At 45.5% G+C, this 20,679-nt stretch overlaps 1 protein-coding gene across 1 annotated transcript in view; it reads right to left on the bottom strand.

Moving 5' to 3' along the window:
- The window catches only part of NIPAL2 (NIPA like domain containing 2), a 535,646-nt gene that overhangs the window by 41,858 nt on the left and 473,109 nt on the right, over nt 1–20,679 (bottom strand). Inside the window, exon 8 of the mRNA XM_085605195.1 lies at nt 19,434–19,522. Coding sequence (XP_085461321.1) covers nt 19,434–19,522 — 89 coding nt within the window. The remainder of the gene's footprint in view (nt 1–19,433; nt 19,523–20,679) is intronic.

Here is a 20,679-nt window from a genome sequence, read left to right as displayed (position 1 = left end):
TTCTTTTCTCGCCTTGCAGCGTCCTTCTACCTCTCTACCTGCTTAAAACCCTTCTCCTCTTTTATTCTCTCCCTGCTCGCTTCTAGCACGTTATCTGTCCCCACCGCCACATATTCATCTACTCCCCCCCCTGTCCATCCTCCCTTCTCAACTCTTTCTGGCCTCACCCCGACCTCGCACCTTATTTCCCTTAAGGACAGTCTGGATGCTGCACAGCTCATCTGGCCTCGCTAACCCCTCCCCCCCAACCTCCTCATCTCTTTCTTGCCCCCTCCCCAGCCTCCCTCTCCTCTGGCCTCACTTCCCTCCCTGCCCTCCACATCTCTTTCTTGCCTCCCTCCTCTCCAGCCTCCCTCCCCTCTGGCCTCGCCCCCCTCACCATCTCTTTCTTGCCCCTCTACTCTCCAGTCTCCCTTCCCTCTGGCCTCGCTGCCCCCCCCCACCCTCCTCATCTCTTTCTTGCCCCCTCTCCAGCCTCCCTCTCCTCTGGCCTCGCTGCCCCCCCACCCTCCTCATCTCTTTCTTGCCCCCTCTCCAGCCTCCCTCTCCTCTGGCCTCGCTTCCCCCCATCTCTCTTTCTTGCCCCTCTCCTCTCCAGTCTCCCTCCCCTCTGGCCTCCCCCCTCCCCATCACTTTCTTGCCCCCTCTCCAGCCTCCCTCTTCTCTGGCCTCGCTTTCCCCCATCTCTCTTTCTTGCCCCTCTCCTCTCCAGTCTCCCTCTTCTCTGGCCTCGCTTTCCCCATCTCTCTTTCTTGCCCCTCTCCTCTCCAGTCTCCCTCCCCTCTGGCCTGCCCCCTCCCCATCTCTTTCTTGCCCCCTCTACAGCCTCCCTCTCCTCTAGCCTCGCTTCCCTCCACATCTCTTTCTTGCCTCCCTCCTCTCCAGTCCCCCGCTCCTCTGGCCTCGCTAACCCCCCCCTTATCTCTTTCATCTCTTTCTTGCCCCCTCTCCAGCCTCCCTCTCCTCTGGCCACGCTTCCCCCCGCCCTCCTTATCTATTTATTGCCCCTCTCTTCTCCAGCCTCCCTCTCCTCTAGTCTCATTCCACTCCCATCTCTTTTTAGTTTCTTTCTTCCACCTACATCCTCACCCTTATCTCAGCCACTCCCCCCTCCTCTCTCCACCTTCCATCCTTTTCTCCTGGTCCTTCTCTCCCACTCTTTATTCTCTCACCTCCCCATCTCTTTCCTGCCCCTTCCCCATGCTTCTCCATTTCTATTTTCTTTTCTCTCCTTCCTCAGCTTCTGCTCTTTCTGTACTCGCCCCTCCCCAAACCTGCCTCATCTTATCAGCTTTTAGGTCTCCACCATCCATCTTCCTCTTTTTCCATCGATGTTCACTCGTCTCCCCCCGCCCTTCTATCATCTTTAGATCCCATTTCATCTCCTCTAGTATGCTCCCACTCTCCTTCTCCCTATCTAGTCCCCTCCTAAATCTGACACCTTCCTACTGCTGCCCTCACTTCACTTCCCCTTCACTTTCTCTCCTCTCACATTCTATCTCCACTGAACCTCCTGTTCTCTTTATCTCTCTCTTTGCCTCCCTGGCACACTTCTCACTAATTTTACATCCCCTTTCCTCCTTCCATTCTCCTTCCCTACCTCTGCCCTCCCCAATCCCCCCAACCACAACCACACACACACACAACCACAACCACAATAACACAAACACACAACCACACACACCACCACACACAACCACAACTACACACACAACCACAACACACAACCACACACACAACCACAACAACACACAACCACAACCACACACACACTCACAGAACCACACACACAACCACACACACACACACAAAACCACAAACAAACACAACCACAACCACTCACACACACACAAAACCACAAACAAACAACCACAACCACTCACACAAACATGACCACAACCACACACAACCACAACCACACACACAACCACACACACACAACCATACACACACACACACAACCCCAACCACACACACAACCACACACACAACCACACACACAACCACACACACAACCACACACACACAACCACCCCCACACCCCCCACACACACACAACCACACACACACACACACACAACCACCCACACACAACCACCCACACAAAACCACACACACACACAGCCACAAACAGTTTTTTGGGCTGTAAGCATAAATACGCTGTCACCAAACACGATGAACACCTCCGGAAAGTTTGGGAAGTCACCCCCATCTTTGAAACCACTTGCTGTTGCAGAGTGTGTGCTGTACACATGGCAATACCTTGACACAGCGGACTGTTGCAAGGAATGCTTTGAGCCTCGGAGACTGACAGACCTCAGTCTGTGCATTAGTTCACCCCATCTTGGTGCTGCATAAAAACAGGGTGCCCACTGTCCAGCATGAAGTGAGACATTGTGATCGGGGCTGGAGATGCTGTTTAGCAATCTGCTTAGAACATTGTGTTTCATTTAGGGCATTAAACATAAAGGAGCACTGGCAACGCTGATAAAATGGATTTCATTTTAAGTAGTGACTAAAACTTTAAAAAAGCCTGCAGTACTGAAACAGGCATTTGCAATGCAATAGGTCTCGCATTTGCAAAAGTTTCAGCTATTGTCATTGTTTATGACAATGCCTTTTTTTATCTATTTTATAAAACAAACACATAAATAAATGGCATCATTTGCAATGCCAATAGCTAGTGTTGCATTATCATTAGCAATGCCAATTGCTCACACTTTTATAATGCAAGACCTATTGCATTGCAAATGCTTGTTCTTTCTTTTCTGCCCATCTTGCTTCTGGTCTGGGTCTAAATCTGATGATGAAAAATAAGTCTGGATCCTCAAAGATAAGTGCCAGCGCCTGCTACCTGAACCCAACGACACAAAATAAGTACAGGGACAAGGCTCTGAAACAATGACTGGACAGTTCCTGCTGCTTTAACCTACTGAACCTATCACCACACTCACTTCCTGAGCTGTGCCTATGCTCCTTCAACACCCTATGACTACCTCTCCTATTGACTGTTCCATTGAGGTCGCTCTCGCAGAAGATGATTTAGACCTGCCTTAAAACCCCATTCAATTATTTCCAATGGTTGTTTAGAAAATATACCTAGTAACACTGGATTTGTCTTACTTTTCTCCAAAGGTGTCTTGAAGGAGGGTGCATGGGTCATGCATAAATGGATTTATGATCTATTTAGTTTTCAGCAATTTTACTGGATAGAAGTGTATAGAAAATACCCATGAAAACACATCTCAAGAACCTTTCCCAGTGTTCATTGCTCACTGTGCTCTAAAAAATAGCATTTCCTATTTATTATCACTAATAGTTGTAAATGTAGAATAATACTAACACTTTAAAAAAAATGCTAAATATGCTGCGGTCTCAAAAATCTCACCATATTGTGCATTTAAATGAAAAATATATATATTGTGGGGTAACCAAACCAATGTCCACCACCCAGATCCGAAACCCTCTTGTAGTTATTATTCCTTGGGACTATGCCCCCCGTAGAATCTACCCCTGGCTACATCTGAGTTCACTCTGTAGGAGGTTATCGGATCGGGCCCTCACAACCCCAGGGCCAACACAGCGCTGTGAGGTCCCAGCGCTCTGTGAACTCGCTGAGGGGTCGAAAAAAATGCACGCTGTCCAATAACTTGTAGTCCTCATGTGGAAATGCAATTATTTTTATGCGTCATACACTTGCGCAAACATTATGATTTACATTAGGCCTGGGCTAAATTTCCGTTCCGCTCGCGGAAATTGCGATAATTTGACATTTTCGCGTTCCGCAGAGAGCGCGAAAATGTCAAAATTTCCGCAATCCGCATTTTACCGGAATTTTTTTGCTTGCTCGCGCTGTAAAATAATACATTCTCGCGTGCGCGCGGTCGCCTTACCTGAATCCCCGCGTTCGCCGACAAGTTTTACCAGTCCGGTCGCGTTCTCCACAAGATGTTGGATTGTTGGTAGCCATTTGCGCTGTCTCGCGACAGTTCGCGCCCGCAGTAACGTCATTCGTCGCGCGATCACGTCTTTCTTCTCGCGATCATGCACCGCAAGACAAGTGAAAACAAGATGGCCGCGCCCGCGAGCAACCGCATGGGTAATTTGGCGAGCCGCGAACACGCAGAAAATACCGCAAACGGGCGGGAAAAAAACGTCCGCATCTTTGCGATATTTCCGCGTGTTTGCGGAGATTTTTAACATTTTCGCGATAATTTGCGAAAGTGAATTTCGCAAATTCCGCCCACCCCTAATTTACATGCCAAAGTGCAACTATTTCATGAGTTGAACACTAAAACAGTTCACCTTCCGCTTTAAACAGCAACTGTATAGATGTTTTTGGTGGTCAAAATATTCCTGTGCTTCTTAACATTGGCACATTTTGTGCTCCACTTTGATGCAGTGCAAAAGTGGGTTAAAATTCAGTTATATGCCGTGCACAAGCATTGGAGCACAGCATGTAACCGTGCCTCTGGTGGTGCTTACCAAGAGGCGCCACGGTGCCATATTACCTACTGTTAGTATGCTGTGTTTTGCTACATTTCTATTTGTGGCAGTCTGTTGCAGCAAAATAACATCGTAGAGGCCTAGTCACAAAAGCATTTGGAGTCCATAAAGCAGCACTCCCGTAGTACTGTTTACTCTTACGCATCTTTGCATGGGCCCAAACATCTAAAATGGGGATGCTCATGTACAATTCACATATAACTAGTAGAAATAGAAGGAGTTGGATGTTTGGGCGATTGTATATGACAATGCCTTTTATTATTGCAGGTTTTTTAAACACTTAAATGCCAATAGCTCAAAATCTCGCGAATGCGAGACCTATTGCATTGCAAATGCTTGTTTTATCTGGCCCTTACAACAGAAGGATGATTGCAAGAAATATTACATAGATGTTCTACAGTAAATGAACAGAATCATTAAGTACTGAATACTCGCAGGTATTGAATTCGTTGTGATCGTCATTTAAGAGTGGAGACTAAGGTAGGAGCACAGCCACCTAAATTATGCAATTCTGTGCTATACAAATGCACATATATACATCCATACATACCATACAGTGTTTCATCAAAAAATTAAAAACCCTTCTATTGCCAGCACACATTATCTCGGGGGATTGGGGAAGAAGTGTCCTCTACGCTGTAGTTTTCTATGTAAGCCTTTTAAGTTCACTATTTACAATCCAAAGTTTATCTTCTGACTCTTTACAAAGCACTCTTTGGTGACAGTTGAGCTTTGCCTTGCCAATGAAGTGATTCAAGAAGGTGCTTCACTATGGAATTTTCTCCCTAGGATATCTGGGGGCCCCATCCAACTACTATCATGCATGTGTAACCTGAATTTAAACCTATTGACTTTGGCAAGGCTTGTTTTCTATTTGTGCTGCTTTCTTTAGGTGCACCGTGTATGTCTTTCTTTTACGGTGCCTTAACGTCCTATCTATTTGTGTGCTTCCTGCTGTTTTTATGAGCCCGTCTTTTACTCTGCATGTGTCCTGTTGCTCAGGTCAAGACTGATTTGCATATGGCTGGGTCTGAACTGGGGTGGCGAAGTGAGCTAAAGAACGATGATGGATTTAACCCTGTTCTGTGACGGGGGTGAGTGTCTAAACAGTTTCAGCGCTCCGTCCATCATATCCTTTTGTTTGCTTTGTTCGCTCTAAGTTGGCAGGGTATGCCCAGACGTGGGTACCTTGCTTACTTTGCCACTGGATTTAAGCTAGTGGTTGATGATGGGTATTACTCCGAAACTGGTCCCAGGATGCTTGTTTCCGGTCCAGAGAAGACCTTGCTTGGCAGTTCGGGCTGGACTGTTCCTTTAAGGAACAGGGTCAAGACTGATTTGCATATGGCTGGATCTGAACTTGGGTGGCGAAGTGAGCTAAAGAACAATGATGTTTTCAACCCTGATCTGTGACTGGGGGGTAAGTTCCTGAAAAATGTCAGCGCTCCATCCATCATCTCCTTGTGCTTGCGTTGAAGGGATCACCCCATCTCCGTATGACGCTCTGTTATTGATTCTACCTGTGTGACATTCTCTGCCTGCATGCGTACGTGTCCGCATCTTATTTGTTTCATATGTGTGCTGATGAAGCGATCACCCCACCCCTGTGTGTCCGTCTTCTTTTCACCAGATTCTCTGCAGTTATTGTCTTGCCATCATGCGTGACACCTCAGACAATCCCCACTAAAGTAAAGCCATCCCGCATGTGAAATGAAGCACTCCTTACAATGCGAGCGGGCTATTAGTATTCGGGAGCTTGGCCCACGCGGAATTGTTGTTACAGCAGAGTCTGTACTCTGACAAGAGATAACAATTCGATGTTTTCCCTGCCCTCATTTCTTTATCTTTTCAGATCAGTTTTCTGCATACGTTACTCGCAGAACTGGAGGGAGCAGTGCGGGCGAAAGGAGTAATGCTCGGGCTCAGTCAAGGTCTTGGTCGCACATGGTGAAAAGTTTATGAGGATACATGCTACGGAGCGCATGCAGGGGTAGTTAGCACAGGCGGAATTATCAGTGGGCGATGTCAGCAAAAGCTGATGGGGCTGGACCATCACGCCTGCTGCCGTGAAGATGCTTTGAGCTCTTGGACCTCAGCATCGTTCAATGCTGCAGGTGCACGAGCACTGAAGTGTGATCATTAGAAGCTCCAAATCAGGCCCCGGGCCCCTGAGAGGATCATTCCTCGGCAATGGTCATTGCGCCAGCACTAGGAACACGAGGAGAGGAAATGAAAGAAAATACATTTAAGGACAGAGCAAGAAAGAGGCAAGAGAAGGAATAGCACACTCAAGCAATCACAGAAAAAATAGGAAAGGGACAGAAGACATTTAAAGTTCATTGACCTTTGCGAACGGAGGCGTCGCAGCAGCTCCGATGGAGCCCAACAGCTGGTGTTTTCCAGCTTGGGAGGGCTGGTCATCTTTAAAATAAAATGGAAAGCATGCCAGACGTGAAGCTGTGTGGTGCTGAGGCTGGGAAACACATCAGGAAGAAAAGTAATCCCTGAAGCAGGACATAAACATTTTAAGCGAATAAATACAGAATTTAATGTGTGGTGCATCGGAGGAAACCGGAAACTGGACTTTAATTACACCGTTTGATCATCTGTTGTGCCCTCTGGGCTGCTTTTTAGGTCTCGCCTGAGCCAGCGCTTTAGCGCTGCTCTCGCGAGAGCTTTTGTAAAAGGGGGATTTGGAAGTGCAAACCAGTGCTTTCAGGCCGCCAACTACAGTGCATGTGTGCGGGGCGCGCACACCATTTGGCAGCCTGCGTGATCATTTCGAGGCCGCTTTGATGTTCTCAGTGAGCCGCGCGGCCACTGAGAACATCAAAGCGGCCGCGAAAGTGCACACCATTTGCCACCCCCTCCCTTATCCCACTTCCTGCTTGTTCTAGTGAGCAGCTTTTAAAAGCGAGTCATCGGGGTTGAGTGTGTCTCCCTTCACTGTCCGTCTTTAATTAAGAATCATGAAACCTGCAGGTTGAGAGGGTGAGCCAGCCATTCAACCCTTCGTGTGACTTGAAATACATCTCCTTTAGCCTTTTTCTGACACCAGAGAGCATTTTTCTAATGTTATGCTGATACGCGAATTCCGAGGTAGAGTTAACTCTACGTTTTCTGAAGGGGTTAATCTAACATAAATTTAAAGTCTACTCCAAAGGATGGTTGTCCTCTAATAGATGCCCAGTGAAATCTGTTTCTCTTTTAACTTGAACGTAACCCTACTGTGTCTCTCCTTTTTGTTTTTATATTCCCTCCGCTTCAAATCTCACTCGTTCTTTTGCATTCCCTTTTCCTAGCTCCTTCTCATTATCTCACCCTGTCTGTCAAACATTCCCTGTTGAGCACTGTCTATGTTTCTGACCAGAAGTCGTAGCCTATTTTTCCCTCGTTCTATTTCACCCCCGTATCTTTTACTCACTTGTTACCACTTTCTTGCTCATTCTGTCAACTTCGTCCTAATTTTATCCATATTCCTCTCTCAGGTCCTTCTCCCTTTCTCGTGCTCTTCTCGGTGCGTCTCACTTTCGTGATGAACTTAAACGCTCTCGCATTCCCTGTTTCTCTCTAATGCACCCTTTTTCGGACTCCTCTTTCATTCTTTCTACATTTTTATTTCTCCTTCATTCATCGTTTTTATATTTCTCTCTCTCTCCTGCCGCTTTCAGCGGTGTTACGATTTAAAGAAGCACAACTCTAATAGTTGTCTTAAGTCTCATCTATCACTAACTCAGACCTACAATTAATCCTGGGCTTTAGTTTCAGTTTCAATTCCCGGCCTTTGCAGATGCGATTCCCTTAGCCGAGAAAATAGCTTTTTTTCCTACAAGGAAGGACAAACAATGAGCGATTTTCCGAGAAACGAAAGTGAGAGCAGCTGAACACCGAAGAGGACAAACAGAGATGTAGGCTACCTGCCAGCGCTGCCGACTCTGGAGTTGGGGGGTCAGGTTCGAGTCTCGGCGTCAGCTCCAAATGCTGTGATTCTGGGCAAATCACTTAATCTCACCCTGCCTACCAAAAAACAAGCATTGACATAGCCAATAGGTCTCGCCTTCGGGACCTTATAAGTGCTTAGCCATGCAACAGTTGATGTTGTTGCACCAAGGATATTGTGTTGCATAACTAAACACTTATAAGGTCCCTAAGGCGAGACCTATTGGCTATGACAATGCTTGTTCTATGATGTCATCTTAAAAAACCAATAAACATCTGTTTACAAAAAAAAAAATCAGAGGAAACCGGACACGTAAAGGAGGGACAAAGAGGAACAACTGCCCATTAGCAAGCAAGGATTTGTAAAGGACGAGGACAGAGACAAATGTAAAGCAATGGGCAAGAAACAGGCAGAATTCAACTCTAAAAGCATATACAACAGGTTGCTAAGCAACAGCGCAAGCGCTTTTTAGGTCGACCTAAAAAGGGGCAAAGTGGCATAACTTAGAAAATACAACATGGTGCAAAACCAGAATGTATCTGCAAGCCTAGAGGTCAGACGACTCGACAAGCAATACTCTACAATGCTATTTGATTTTTTATTCACTGAGCATTTTAAAGATTCCAGTGCAACAACTTGTATCAGAAGCATCTGGGCCTGTATTACAGAAGAGCCCCTTGGGACGCAAGGAGCATTTGCGCCTGCTTTGTACGCCCCCGGGTCTCTTTGGTATTACAGAAGGGTCTGCAGACGCTTGTGCAGCTCCTTCTGTAACACAGATAGCGCTGGCGATCATGTTGTGCCAGCGCTACCTCAAGAGGGCGTTCCCTCATTTGCAGAGGGGCATGTCCCATGCAAATGAGGGAATCGCTTTATCTCTGTTGATGTAGAGGTAAAGAAGCTGTCAGGAGGCGCACTGACAGTGCAACACAAAAAGGTGGCACACTGTCAGTGCACCCGCTAATGACAGCCCTCTGGAGGGGGTCAAGAGGATCCTGTGGACCCCTCCCCAGACATTCTCTTGCAGGTGAGTGCAGTGACTCACTGCACCCTCCTGCAAAAGGATGTCTCTCCCCTCTTCAAAAGTGTAGGCGGATGCCACCTGCACTGTGAAACACGGAGCGGCTTTGAAGCAGGTGCCTCGTATTTCACTTGAATGCGCTACACCCCAGCCAGCACGAGTTTGCAACTGCCCTGAGGGCAGTTCATTCAACTTAGTAGGGTGTCCTTTTCCTGTTGCGCACAGTGCACCTATTTGAAGGTGCGCCGTGGTGCAGACAGGGAAAGCGTGCCCTTTATGTAATTGGACCCCTAGTTTGGACAAAAGATGGACCACAGTATGCCATGTCTCAAAAACTTTAGCACAGATAATACAGATAGTATGGGCATGATTCACAAGTTCTAAATTCTGCACCCGAAGGTTTACAACCTGGCATGGGTGCAAATTTCCAAACTTATGGAATTCACAAAGAATTCCACGAGTATTCCTGAAAACCTGCAGTATTTGCAGGTTTCCAGGAATACTCCTGAAAAACCTCTGTAAATTCCAAACTAGAACCATGGGCGTTTCTGAATGTATAATTGTGCATCATGCAAAGATTTTTCACTTCAGAGAAACACCCTCCCTACACCCCACCAATTATGGTGGTGTTCCCTTACTGGTTCAATCCTGGAAAAGGATGTAATCATGGCCTTGGCAGGGGCAAATCTCTAACCATTCCCAGGGTAGGAATGGTGGGGGAAATGTGCGTCTCCTGCAAGGAGAAGGATTTACTCATGCATAATATTGCATCTTTGGTTAATACTACGCATGAGTAAATGAATTTACTAGCACAAGTTCACCTTTTGTCAACACCTAGCACTAACACATCAAGCCATTTGTGCATGTAAACTGAATTTTAACTACGAAAGGCTTTGTGAATTAGGCCCCCTGACTTTCCCTTTCACACAAGTAGTTTCAAGCAGTTAAAGACGTTCTCTGCTCATTCTTGCATACAAATGGTAAACAATTCGGATCCACATAACGCATTTCCACTACAGTTCCATCCCGCTGTCTCCTGAAGTAAACATCAATCCTCAGACGCAAACCAGGGCACGTTAAGTACTCCAGATCCCAGATGCTCCAAGTTTCAAAGTCTGTTCTCCTGCTGCTACAGCTTTACTACTGGCAATGCAAGATGCAGGACATGCACGCTAATGCCAGGGAGAATCAGCGTCCGCGTCCGCGCCTCTGGCGTCATTTCAAACAGTACACAAGCTGGATTTTCACAAGAAAATAGCAGAAAGAACAAACAATCCCCAATTGTTCATTTTCCGTTATATTTCTATTTGCTGTTTATTAGGGTGATAAGAGCAAATTTAGAACGTAGCATATAAGTCCTCCGTACTCCACTGCTTACTAAAAGTTGTAGTAAACTATGAGATCACTGGACCAACCACATGGGGCATGTGACAGTCATAAAGTCAACAGATGTGCTTAAACTACTGTGCGTTACGTAAAGTCAGGCGTCAGATGCAACCTTATGTCTGTCGTGGTTACGAGGAACATTCTCGTAAATATCGTCAAAATGAGTGCGTATCGCGACATCGAGGCCCAGACCTTGCAATGGTACACACTGGCACAAAGCCAGGAGAGCATTGAGTGAACAGCTTTGAGCTGGCAGCAATCAATTCAGAATCTTTCAATTGCACTTTGTAGATTGAAAAATCCCATGGCTGTCCACTGTAGCTGATTAGGGGATGAGAGCATGATCTTGAGGGTGGGGACCACTTTCAGCTATTGCCTGCTCAGGTCACGCAGAGATGCAATCCAGAAGTAACCAAGAAGTTGCCAATTTCCGGATTTTAAATGACCTGCACAGATAAGGGGGGTCAGGTGGGTTATTCTGTCCCCCTTGTAACAATCTAACGCAGTTTCTAGGGGTTTGTTTAGACCTTTTTGAATGCGGGGGCCTCTAGAAGTGGTTTGAAGTAGATCTCTTTCGTATCGGAATGTAATTAACAGGCTAAGCGCAGATGAGGGACCCAGTGGTAGCTGTACGGGGGCCCTAATGTCTGGAACTCTCACGCCTCGTCACTGGGAGCTATTGCAGATGCTGAAGAGCGGGAGTAACATTGGCATTCCCTCATTCTGTACATAGGAGATGGCTCAGCAGGAATTTCACTCTACAGGTGCAACTCAGTGGAAACCAGTTACAGAATATCACTGAGGCTCCAACCGGCTGGTGGAGATTTGTGAGGCTTCAAGGAACGAGGAAACTCAGAGGCTGATTATTTCAACAAACTCAGGATCACCTTTAGATCCTTGTCCTCCATCAGTTTTTCACTTGGCCGCAGAGGTGATAGCGGAGGAGCTGTCCCAGGTAATTAACTTAGCAATGCAATCTGGGTGCTATCCGTCTTGCTGGAAGAGGGCAATAATCAAACCTTTATTAAAAAAAGCTACATTAGACCCTCTCGTCTTAAAAAACTATCGTCCAATTGCTGCCCTGCCCATGGGGGCTAAGATTCTGGAGAAAGAACTAAATCGCGCCCTTACGGCACATCTGGCGGCCCACGATCTGCTTGACTCTTCTCAGCACGGTTTTCGTGCACAGCACTCTACAGAGTCAGCATTGTTGATCGCAGCAGAAAATGTACGGGCTATAGTAGACGGGGGAGGTCGGGCAGTACTGGTGATGTTAGACCTCTCGGCTGCCTTCGACACCGTTAATCATAAGGTGTTGCTTCGAAGGCTTCAGGAGTTTGGGGTACAGGGAAGGGCATTGGCCCTACTAGCTTCTTTTTTGGAGGGCAGAGACCATAGCCTGTTATGGGATGGTCTACAGTCGGACCCTTTCCACCTACCATGTGGAGTGCCACAAGGCTCTTCTTTATCCCCCACGCTGTTTAACATTTACGTAGCCCCTTTAGCCAAGCTCATTAGGGCTCAGGGCTTTACTGTAATCTCCTATGCTGATGACTCCCAGCTTATAGTTTCGGCTGGTGAAGAAGCGAATGACACGGCTAGGAAGTTTCATAGCTGTATGTCAGAAATTATGAGATGGATGCGAGAAAACTTCCTTAAGATTAATACAGAGAAAACGGAGATAATAGAATTTGGCCCGGGAAGTCCTGTATGGAATAGCTCCTGGTGGCCGGCTGAGGCGGGTGAATGTCCCTGTCCCGTGCTCAAGGTCAGAAATTTGGGAGTGGTCTTTGACAACCAACTTAATTTCTCTGCGCATGTCAGCAATCTTGCCTCTTCCTGCTTTTACTTAATCAGGATATTGCGGAAGATTTTCCCTTTTATCAACCCTGATCTTCGCAGGAATGTGGTGGTAGCTTTAGTGCTGCCTAAAATGGACTATTGTAACGCAGTTCTGCTAGGATTGAACAAGACCTTGCTGAAGAGACTGCAGGTTCTGCAGAATGCGGCAGCTAGACTCTTGTTGGATGTACCTAGGGACCAGTCTGTCATTGAGGGAATGAAAGCATTGCACTGGCTCCCAGTTCAGCAGCGAATAGAGTTCAAGGCGCTATGCCTAGTCCATAAGGCTGTGTATGGGGGGGGAGCTAAGGAAGTCCAGAAGCTCTTCAGCCCCTACCTCCCGGGTCGGACACTCAGGTCATCTACTCAAAGCCTGCTGAAACTGAATCGTGTCAAAAAAGCCAGATGGGGTGGTAGAGCTTTTTCGTTTCATGCGGCCAGCCGGTGGAATGAGCTCCCGGGCTTTGTTAAACTTACCGAAAGTCACCAAGTTTTTAGAAAATTGATAAAAACACGGCTTTTTGATGTGACCCGGTGTTAGATGGAGTGGTTTCTCTCTATGGACTAGCGCCAAGACGCCTCGGCATTTGTTCGTGCTCTATAAGTGATGATCCTATCCTATCCTATCCTTCAATCCTAAAATCCCACTCTGATTAAGAAGCTCTTGACACTTTGCAGATATACTAAAGAATCTGCTATTTGGCTGCCTAATTCCCCCTCCTGTCCTGAAGAAGACCCACCTTGATGCACTTCACTTTTGCGCTACTTACGGGGTCGAAACGTCGACGTACCACAAATGTCTACACAACGTTCATGATCTCAGTTTAATTTACCAATGGGTCCTGAAGCATATGTGTTAAAATAACAAGGACAAACGAAAAATCTTTTTTCCCATTCTTTGGCTGCACGCTTATTTGTTTTGTAGATAAGTGTACTGTCTTCATCACCAATCACAACATGTCACTTTTTCACCACAGTCAAGTCTTTCATATTGCAATTGAAATAGTGAATTGCGACAGCCATGATTATTTGATACTCTTTTCTGAATACATTATTGAATTCTAATTTTGGTGTGTGGTATATTATTTCTCTCTTCCTTCTCAAATCATTGATATGTGTAAAAAGTAAGCTGTTGCTACTTGTTCACTCTAAGCAATTGAAAACCCAGACAGAACCATTTTCTACTTCAATACGTATACCCAGGGTCGCCCCATTACTTTTACCCCAGTGGAATGGCAGAAGGCAGACAAAGTACATTTGAGCACTGGCATAATAGACCTGAAAGATCGAGGGCTTGAAGAGGGCGTACTAGGAGTGGCAGAGGATTTCTTCAGTGGATTGAGAGCTGTCATATGCTCAGGTGAGCAGGCTAGTCAATATTATTTTCCCTCAGGGCAGGGACCTGGCATGAAAAACTTTGAAATCCACTATTCTAGACCATTTCTAGGAACCTTTCCATTTTTACCAATAAAAGCCATGAGCTTGGTATCCAGCTCCAGAATCATTGCTATCATTGCTACCTTATCTGGTAGAGTTGAGTGTGGGCACTCAGATATTAAGGAAGATCGTACTTCCTTCGGTAGTTCCTTCCCTTTGCCAATCAATTATATATTGTGAAACGTACAGAGATGGTGCCCCTTCTGGCGACAGAGAATGCTTAATTAATAGAGGATCAAACATCTTATTACCAAAAGGATCCAGGAGTTGCGTTTAAAATCTTGAGGCCTTCTCTGCCTCCTCCGGTGTTTGCTTCTTCCTTACCACATTTATGTCCGGATCCGAATCAAAATCTGAGGAGTATGACCAAATCAATTTCCACCTCCTCACTCAATTTTATAGACTCACATCTACTGGGAACAACTTTCGGGCCTTTATCCTGCCCATCCGCAGTGCCTGCAGCACTATCAATCTCTTAATCATTCACCATGCAGTACACTGAATCAATCTTTCTTTTCACTTTCTTAGGTCTCTGCAAGCAACTGTCCTCAGAATCTCCTTTTCTTTGGATCCTACTTACCCATCCACTGCATCCTGTGCCTGCAATAACATCTACGTCCTGTGTTACACTGACCTCTACAGCCTTCTGTCGGAAATGTGACAGTAAACTATCAAATATTTTATCAATTGAGTCTGTGATACAGCCCATCATTTTTGGTAAAACCATATTAACATAACACGCTATTATTCCTTCCATGTCCTCTTCTACTGCAATCTGAGACCTATTCCTACAGCAATCAGAATTCAGTCTGCCCTCATCACTGTTATTTACAAAGGGATCATTAATATCCCGAACTCCTAAAATGGCCACCCCATTTCAAAACATTCACTTTTTACCCAACTTAAAAAGGTGCCACAGAGAACATATTACAACAAAACCTCAGCATGCCATGCCCTCCTAATCCCTTTCCTCTAACATCCGACCCCATCAGTGCAGGACCGCATTTACACACATTCCTCTTCCTACCAAACATCACTGAAGAACTGCATGCATGCATCGGCTATCACATGTCCTCTCAAGCCTGCTCTTACACACGCCTTTGACATGCCAGTATGAATCCAGCCCACACAGAAAATGTGTGTCTGCCAGTAAGAAAAATATATCAGTTTGCGCTTAATTCGAATTACTCTACTCATAAAAGGATATTTTTGATACCCCTGAAACGGCACATATGCTTGTATTTCGACCATACCAAATCGCTCCCAAGGATCACCAACGTCTCAAAAGGTACACATTTCTTCAACATTTAAAACTTCTATACCTTGACTATCACATGCAATCACAAAATCCGTATTTAAGACCCACAGAAACACAGACACACCTCAAAGCCTCAAATATACCACAAGCTTCATCACACTCAAAAGAACCACACAAAAAATCAATGTAAGAGAGGCACTACTTCTACTGTGGGCAGCAGCAACAAAATAAGGAAGAGAGCTGTGTGTTCATGGATTTTATAATCTGTTGGAATTTCAGGAAGTTCTAAACTCTTTCTCTTGTTGCCTCTGTGAGTGGGGCAATAAATGGATATTTCATAATGTTAGCCTCCCTGCCTTGACATCAAATTATATTTGACATAGTATGGTGGGTGGGAACTGTACAAAAATATATTTGGAAGTGCTGAGGCTCAGCGCACAAGTATATGTATAAAACTAAAACAATAGAGAAGTAAAGGAAAGGGACAAAACAAATTTGGGGGAACACTTGAGGGACATCGCCATATACTATATTAATCAGAATACCACACTGTTTAGAGAGAACAGAACACCGCAAGTCTCCCCAATGTTCTGTGACCCACAAAGGTATGTGGCTGAGATATGTTTCTTTTTTCTATAACAAACTTTATTGGCATTTCGTGCAGGCCCCCCCCTCATTTCTTGCATGTGGTATGCGAGTTGTTAAGAAGAAACTGCTTGTGTTTCAGTTTGTGTCCCTCGGGTACACAAGGGTCTAATCCCCAGCACACAACGAGTCAGGTTTTTGGTAGCTAGGGCGCACATGTCGGCCGTGCTATTTGACTATCCTCTTGTGGCCGAGATATGGTTATAGGACTTGTCTTTGGCTTGTAATGTTTATGGTTGGGGATACTTTTTCTCTTATAAATAATTACTGCCTGCAAGGTCAACATTTCGGGCTAGTTCTGGTGCAGTGGACATTGTTTTAATTGTCATTTAGTCCTAGCAAGATTTAAAGCAACGTCTGTTGTATTTGCTGGTTGGGTGTGCATTTCACTAGGGCATTTACAGTTTATGTATCTGTAACACATGTAAATGTATGGGTGTTGTTGTGCAGAACATTCCAGTGCCAGCCAGAGCTAAAACCTTCTGTGATTCCATAGATGCAATGTTGGACCTGGTGTGGAGGTGAAGTAGAACATTGAGTCAGTCTGGGCTTGGGATTTGAAGAGGAAGTGTTTGTCATGTTTACAAAGATCACAATGAGGTATTGGGAATTATATTTGGTTTCATATGACATGCATAACACATATATAAACTCATGAGAACACCACCATTCTTCTTAACTGGCATTACTCACTGCTGGCCACCACCGCTCCTTAAAACAAGTCACAAAAAACGTTTTTTCATAACCCCTCTGTGGGCGCCTCTGAAGGTCACAATTAATTATCAGAATGTGACATCTTCCCCTCTTTTTACGAAATAAATTAAATACACAACATGAATATAATGGAATTGCAACCATATTCAATCTTATAATGAGAGCATTAAATATCACAACATTAACTTTATCTAATATTTGCTTAATGAGTCTTTTAGGAAGGCGTATGGTTCGGGTAGATCTTTAGGTCAGTCTCAGCGGTCTTGGGATTATCGTCCACAGATGGTGATGAATCTCAAATTCTCACTTGCTATGGAGTCACACAAGTATCAGACATTTTCTTCATTTCCTCCTTGAATGGGAAACTCATTTAAATGATGTGCTTCACTGTCGTCAAATCTCATGAAATTAGAAACTTCTCAGGTAAATAAATTGTGTGCAGGATCAGCAGAGTCCATGATCCATTTGACTTGTGTGGCTTGCATCGGAGTAACTTGGAAAGGCAAATCAGACTTTCTAATTGTAGGTTGCTGTACAAAACAAACCTCTTACCTTCCTTCATGTAAGGCAAATGAACTCTCCTTTTCTCACAAGATTTCATCACATTTTTTGTTGAATTTATTGAGAAATGTATTTATACTCTAGAGCTAATGAGCTCTTTAACTGGAGCAAACATTAGTTCAGCCAGGCGTTTTCCCGTATACCCATGTAGAGTGTTCTGATAATCTTACAACATCTTACACAAACTTAGCTAAGTGAGATTTTCGTAAGCTTTGCTCTCTGATCTGTCTTTTTAAACATAATTGTGAACCGGGCTGCCACTCCATTACCTTGTGGCCACATTCTATAATGTATGCCTAGATACTGTATGGACATCTTGACTTCTGCACCATTGAAGGAAGGTCCATTTTCTGATCTGAGAGTGTAGGGTATGTCCCATGCTGAAAGCATAGCATCAGGAATTGGTAACCTCAGGTTGTGACAGCAGGGGCTCATTTGGGCACACTTTGTGCAATAGACCAGCAGCAGTCAGGATTTGTTGGGGTGACCTGCTCCACACCCTTCAGCAGTGCTGCAGATTCTCAGCTTCAAACTGGGTGATGGGCTCTGATATAGGAGCAGTCCGGTCACATTCTTGTGAGTCTGTAGTTGATGGATCCACAGCTCCGGATCAACCACTCTTGTCCATGCTGGCAGTCATCTCCTCCTTTGAGGGTGGCTTTCTCCTTTCCTCTTCTCTCAGAGAGGTCTACTTCTGGCATTCTGGGCCAGTGAGACAGTTTGTCCTTCAATTCAGACTCCAGGTGATGTCCACTTGCCTCTTGTAAGCTGGTTGTCTTGCACACACCAGCCCTAAATGTTCAGTAGTCCTATGGGGACTATGAGGACCACCTCATCCTTTGTCAGTGACAACCTGGTACAGGAACAACAAATGGGCCAAGAGCTACAACGTTTACACAGGCATTGCACACTAGAGATGTGTGTTCTTGGTCTGCACTTTCAGAACCGTTTAGGGTCAGTTCTCCTTTAATGTGTCCTTCTCAGGCTGAATTTCCAGACTCGACCTTTGTCTAGAATGATGTTCCTTACTGCAGTGCAATCGCCAGCTGGCACACTCACAACAGAAGCACAAAGAGTTGTGCGTATTTTGTACCTGAACATGAACAGACCCACTGACAGTGAAGTGCAGGAAAAGAGACAAAAGTATTCCCTCTTCTGAAGGAGTCTTCACAATGTGGACAAAAAAGATTACAGTCCGACCATACAACAAACGGCTGTACTTCTAGAAGACTAATCTATAATCAATGCTGTGTGCAGCAAAGTGGCCTTACTGAAGTACTGAGGGAAGCCTGTGTCCTCCTCTCCACTTCAATGTCTTGGTCCCGTGCCTCCATTTTCAGAAGTGTCAACAATACACTTCCACTACATGGGACAGTAACATCATCTCCATCTTGTGCACATGAACAGGTCCGGGGGTTTTAAAATGGAACCCACAGGCCTCCATCACTCTGACACACAATGCATGTATCGCATGGGCTACATACATAATTATATGCACAAGTGCGCTGAGATATTGGCACAAAAAAACAAGTCTAGCTACTAGCAGCAGAACCTTACATGAGTAGACCAGAATGTCACCACTCCTCTGATAAATATGAAAAGGACACACACCTGCTAGATTAGTGTGAGGTTGAAGCCAAACATTAAAAACACAATACCATATACTCGCAGTTGGGCACTCCAGGCAGGCAACACTGCCGTACACCAAGCAGGGTACATTCATGTCCCAACAGTAAACAGACACTTGGGATAGTATGTTCTTTTGGTTGACTCCTGTGTACATGCATAAGGGTTCCAAAAGATTAGTTCGATGTTACCTCAGGAATACAGTGTGTGGAAAGAGACTCCTGTTTTCATCCAACCACACCATGAGGTAAAATGGATCCCCTTCACATCCCTTTGTCACTATAAACATCAAGGTAGTGCACCCTTGTGCAAATGGTCCATGCAGTAAAATAGGGAGGGACTAGAGTGATGAATATTTATAGACTGGCCTTTATGCCTGGCAGTACATGTGCTCATCTGGAACTGGGCAGAACTATGTGGGAATAAAAATGTAGTCTCTGTTCATTGTTGAATAGCACATTCAATCATTAGTGTTTTTATGAACAGTAAAAGCCTACCTGCTATGAGGGCGCTGGTTGTGAAGAACACAAAGTTGACTGGCACCACATCTGTGGTATTGAACAGCTGGGTCGCATGAGCTAGGAACCTGGAGGAAAGGAATAAAAACAAAAAACAAAAACAAGCCAATTACAATTCTAGAAACTGGATTTTTTCGTCAGTTTAAAGGGCCCTGCTAACCTCAAATTGATTTTTTTAAAGACCAGAAAATCCCTCTAGTCGCAATTTAAACAGTACTAAACATTTATTTTAGGGAGGCTACTCCACGAATATTGTCAGACCTGGGTATCAAAGCAATCACAAAATCAATATATCAAAAAACTATTTATTTAACATCATTTGTTTACAAAAGAGACATCATTAACAAACTACAAAATCCATAACATAGCCAACTGTATGGCATGTTATTCCAATATTCCAATAGTAAACGACACAGGGTTCACGGTTCGATGTAAGCAGTCAACATGTGTTTTGCAGCTGTCCCTGCTTCTTCAGGAATGCAATATGAACAATAACGGTCTATAAGATCAGGCAAACATAAATTGATCATATCAGTTGATGCATATCTAGCAGTCTGAACCTATGAAGAACTGTCCAAAGACAGGGCTTGATTAGGATGGCGGTGACACTGCCACCGAGAGCCCGTCCGTGGCGGTCTCATCGCCATCCTAAGCAAGTTTCCCGCCTGCCACATTAGGATGGCGGGCGGTTTGTTGGCGGTCGGAGAGACCGCTGCCACCCTTCCGACGGACTCCTTGAGCCTGCCGGTGCGGTGGAGGGCCTTGTATTCCCTACAATGGTGGAGGTGCCTACCAGGCACCGCCGTAGAGATTACGATGTCCCTTTTCGCCGGCCAGTTTATGCCGGTTAACTCGCCATGAATAGGCAGGTGGAAAGGGACTTTGGGGGCCCATAGCTGGCCCCCCTTCTTTCCTGGCCCAAAGCTGTGGGCACTGGGGGCACCCATGGTGCCCCCCTACATATCCCTACACCATGTGGTAGGCACCGCATGGTGCCTGCCATGTAGTGCAGGGATATTACAGTGTCCCTTTTTTGCATTGCAGGGGGTGCTGCAGCCAGCAGCACCCGCAGCAATACAAAATATAGGCCTTGCGAACGCTGTGGTGGTGGTCACATCGTAATGCCTGCTACGGGACCACCGACAGCCTGTCGGGCAGGCCCGTCTGCGATAGGGTGGCAGGCGGACGAAAGTCCGCCTGCCATCCTAATCAGGCCCACAGTGGT

Source organism: Triturus cristatus, chromosome 5_1, assembly GCF_964204655.1.
Source record: "Triturus cristatus chromosome 5_1, aTriCri1.1, whole genome shotgun sequence".
NCBI classification, from domain to species: Eukaryota; Metazoa; Chordata; class Amphibia; order Caudata; family Salamandridae; genus Triturus; species Triturus cristatus.
The sequence above is the reverse complement of the archived record's forward strand: the minus strand, read 5'-3'. Positions and strand labels throughout refer to the sequence as shown.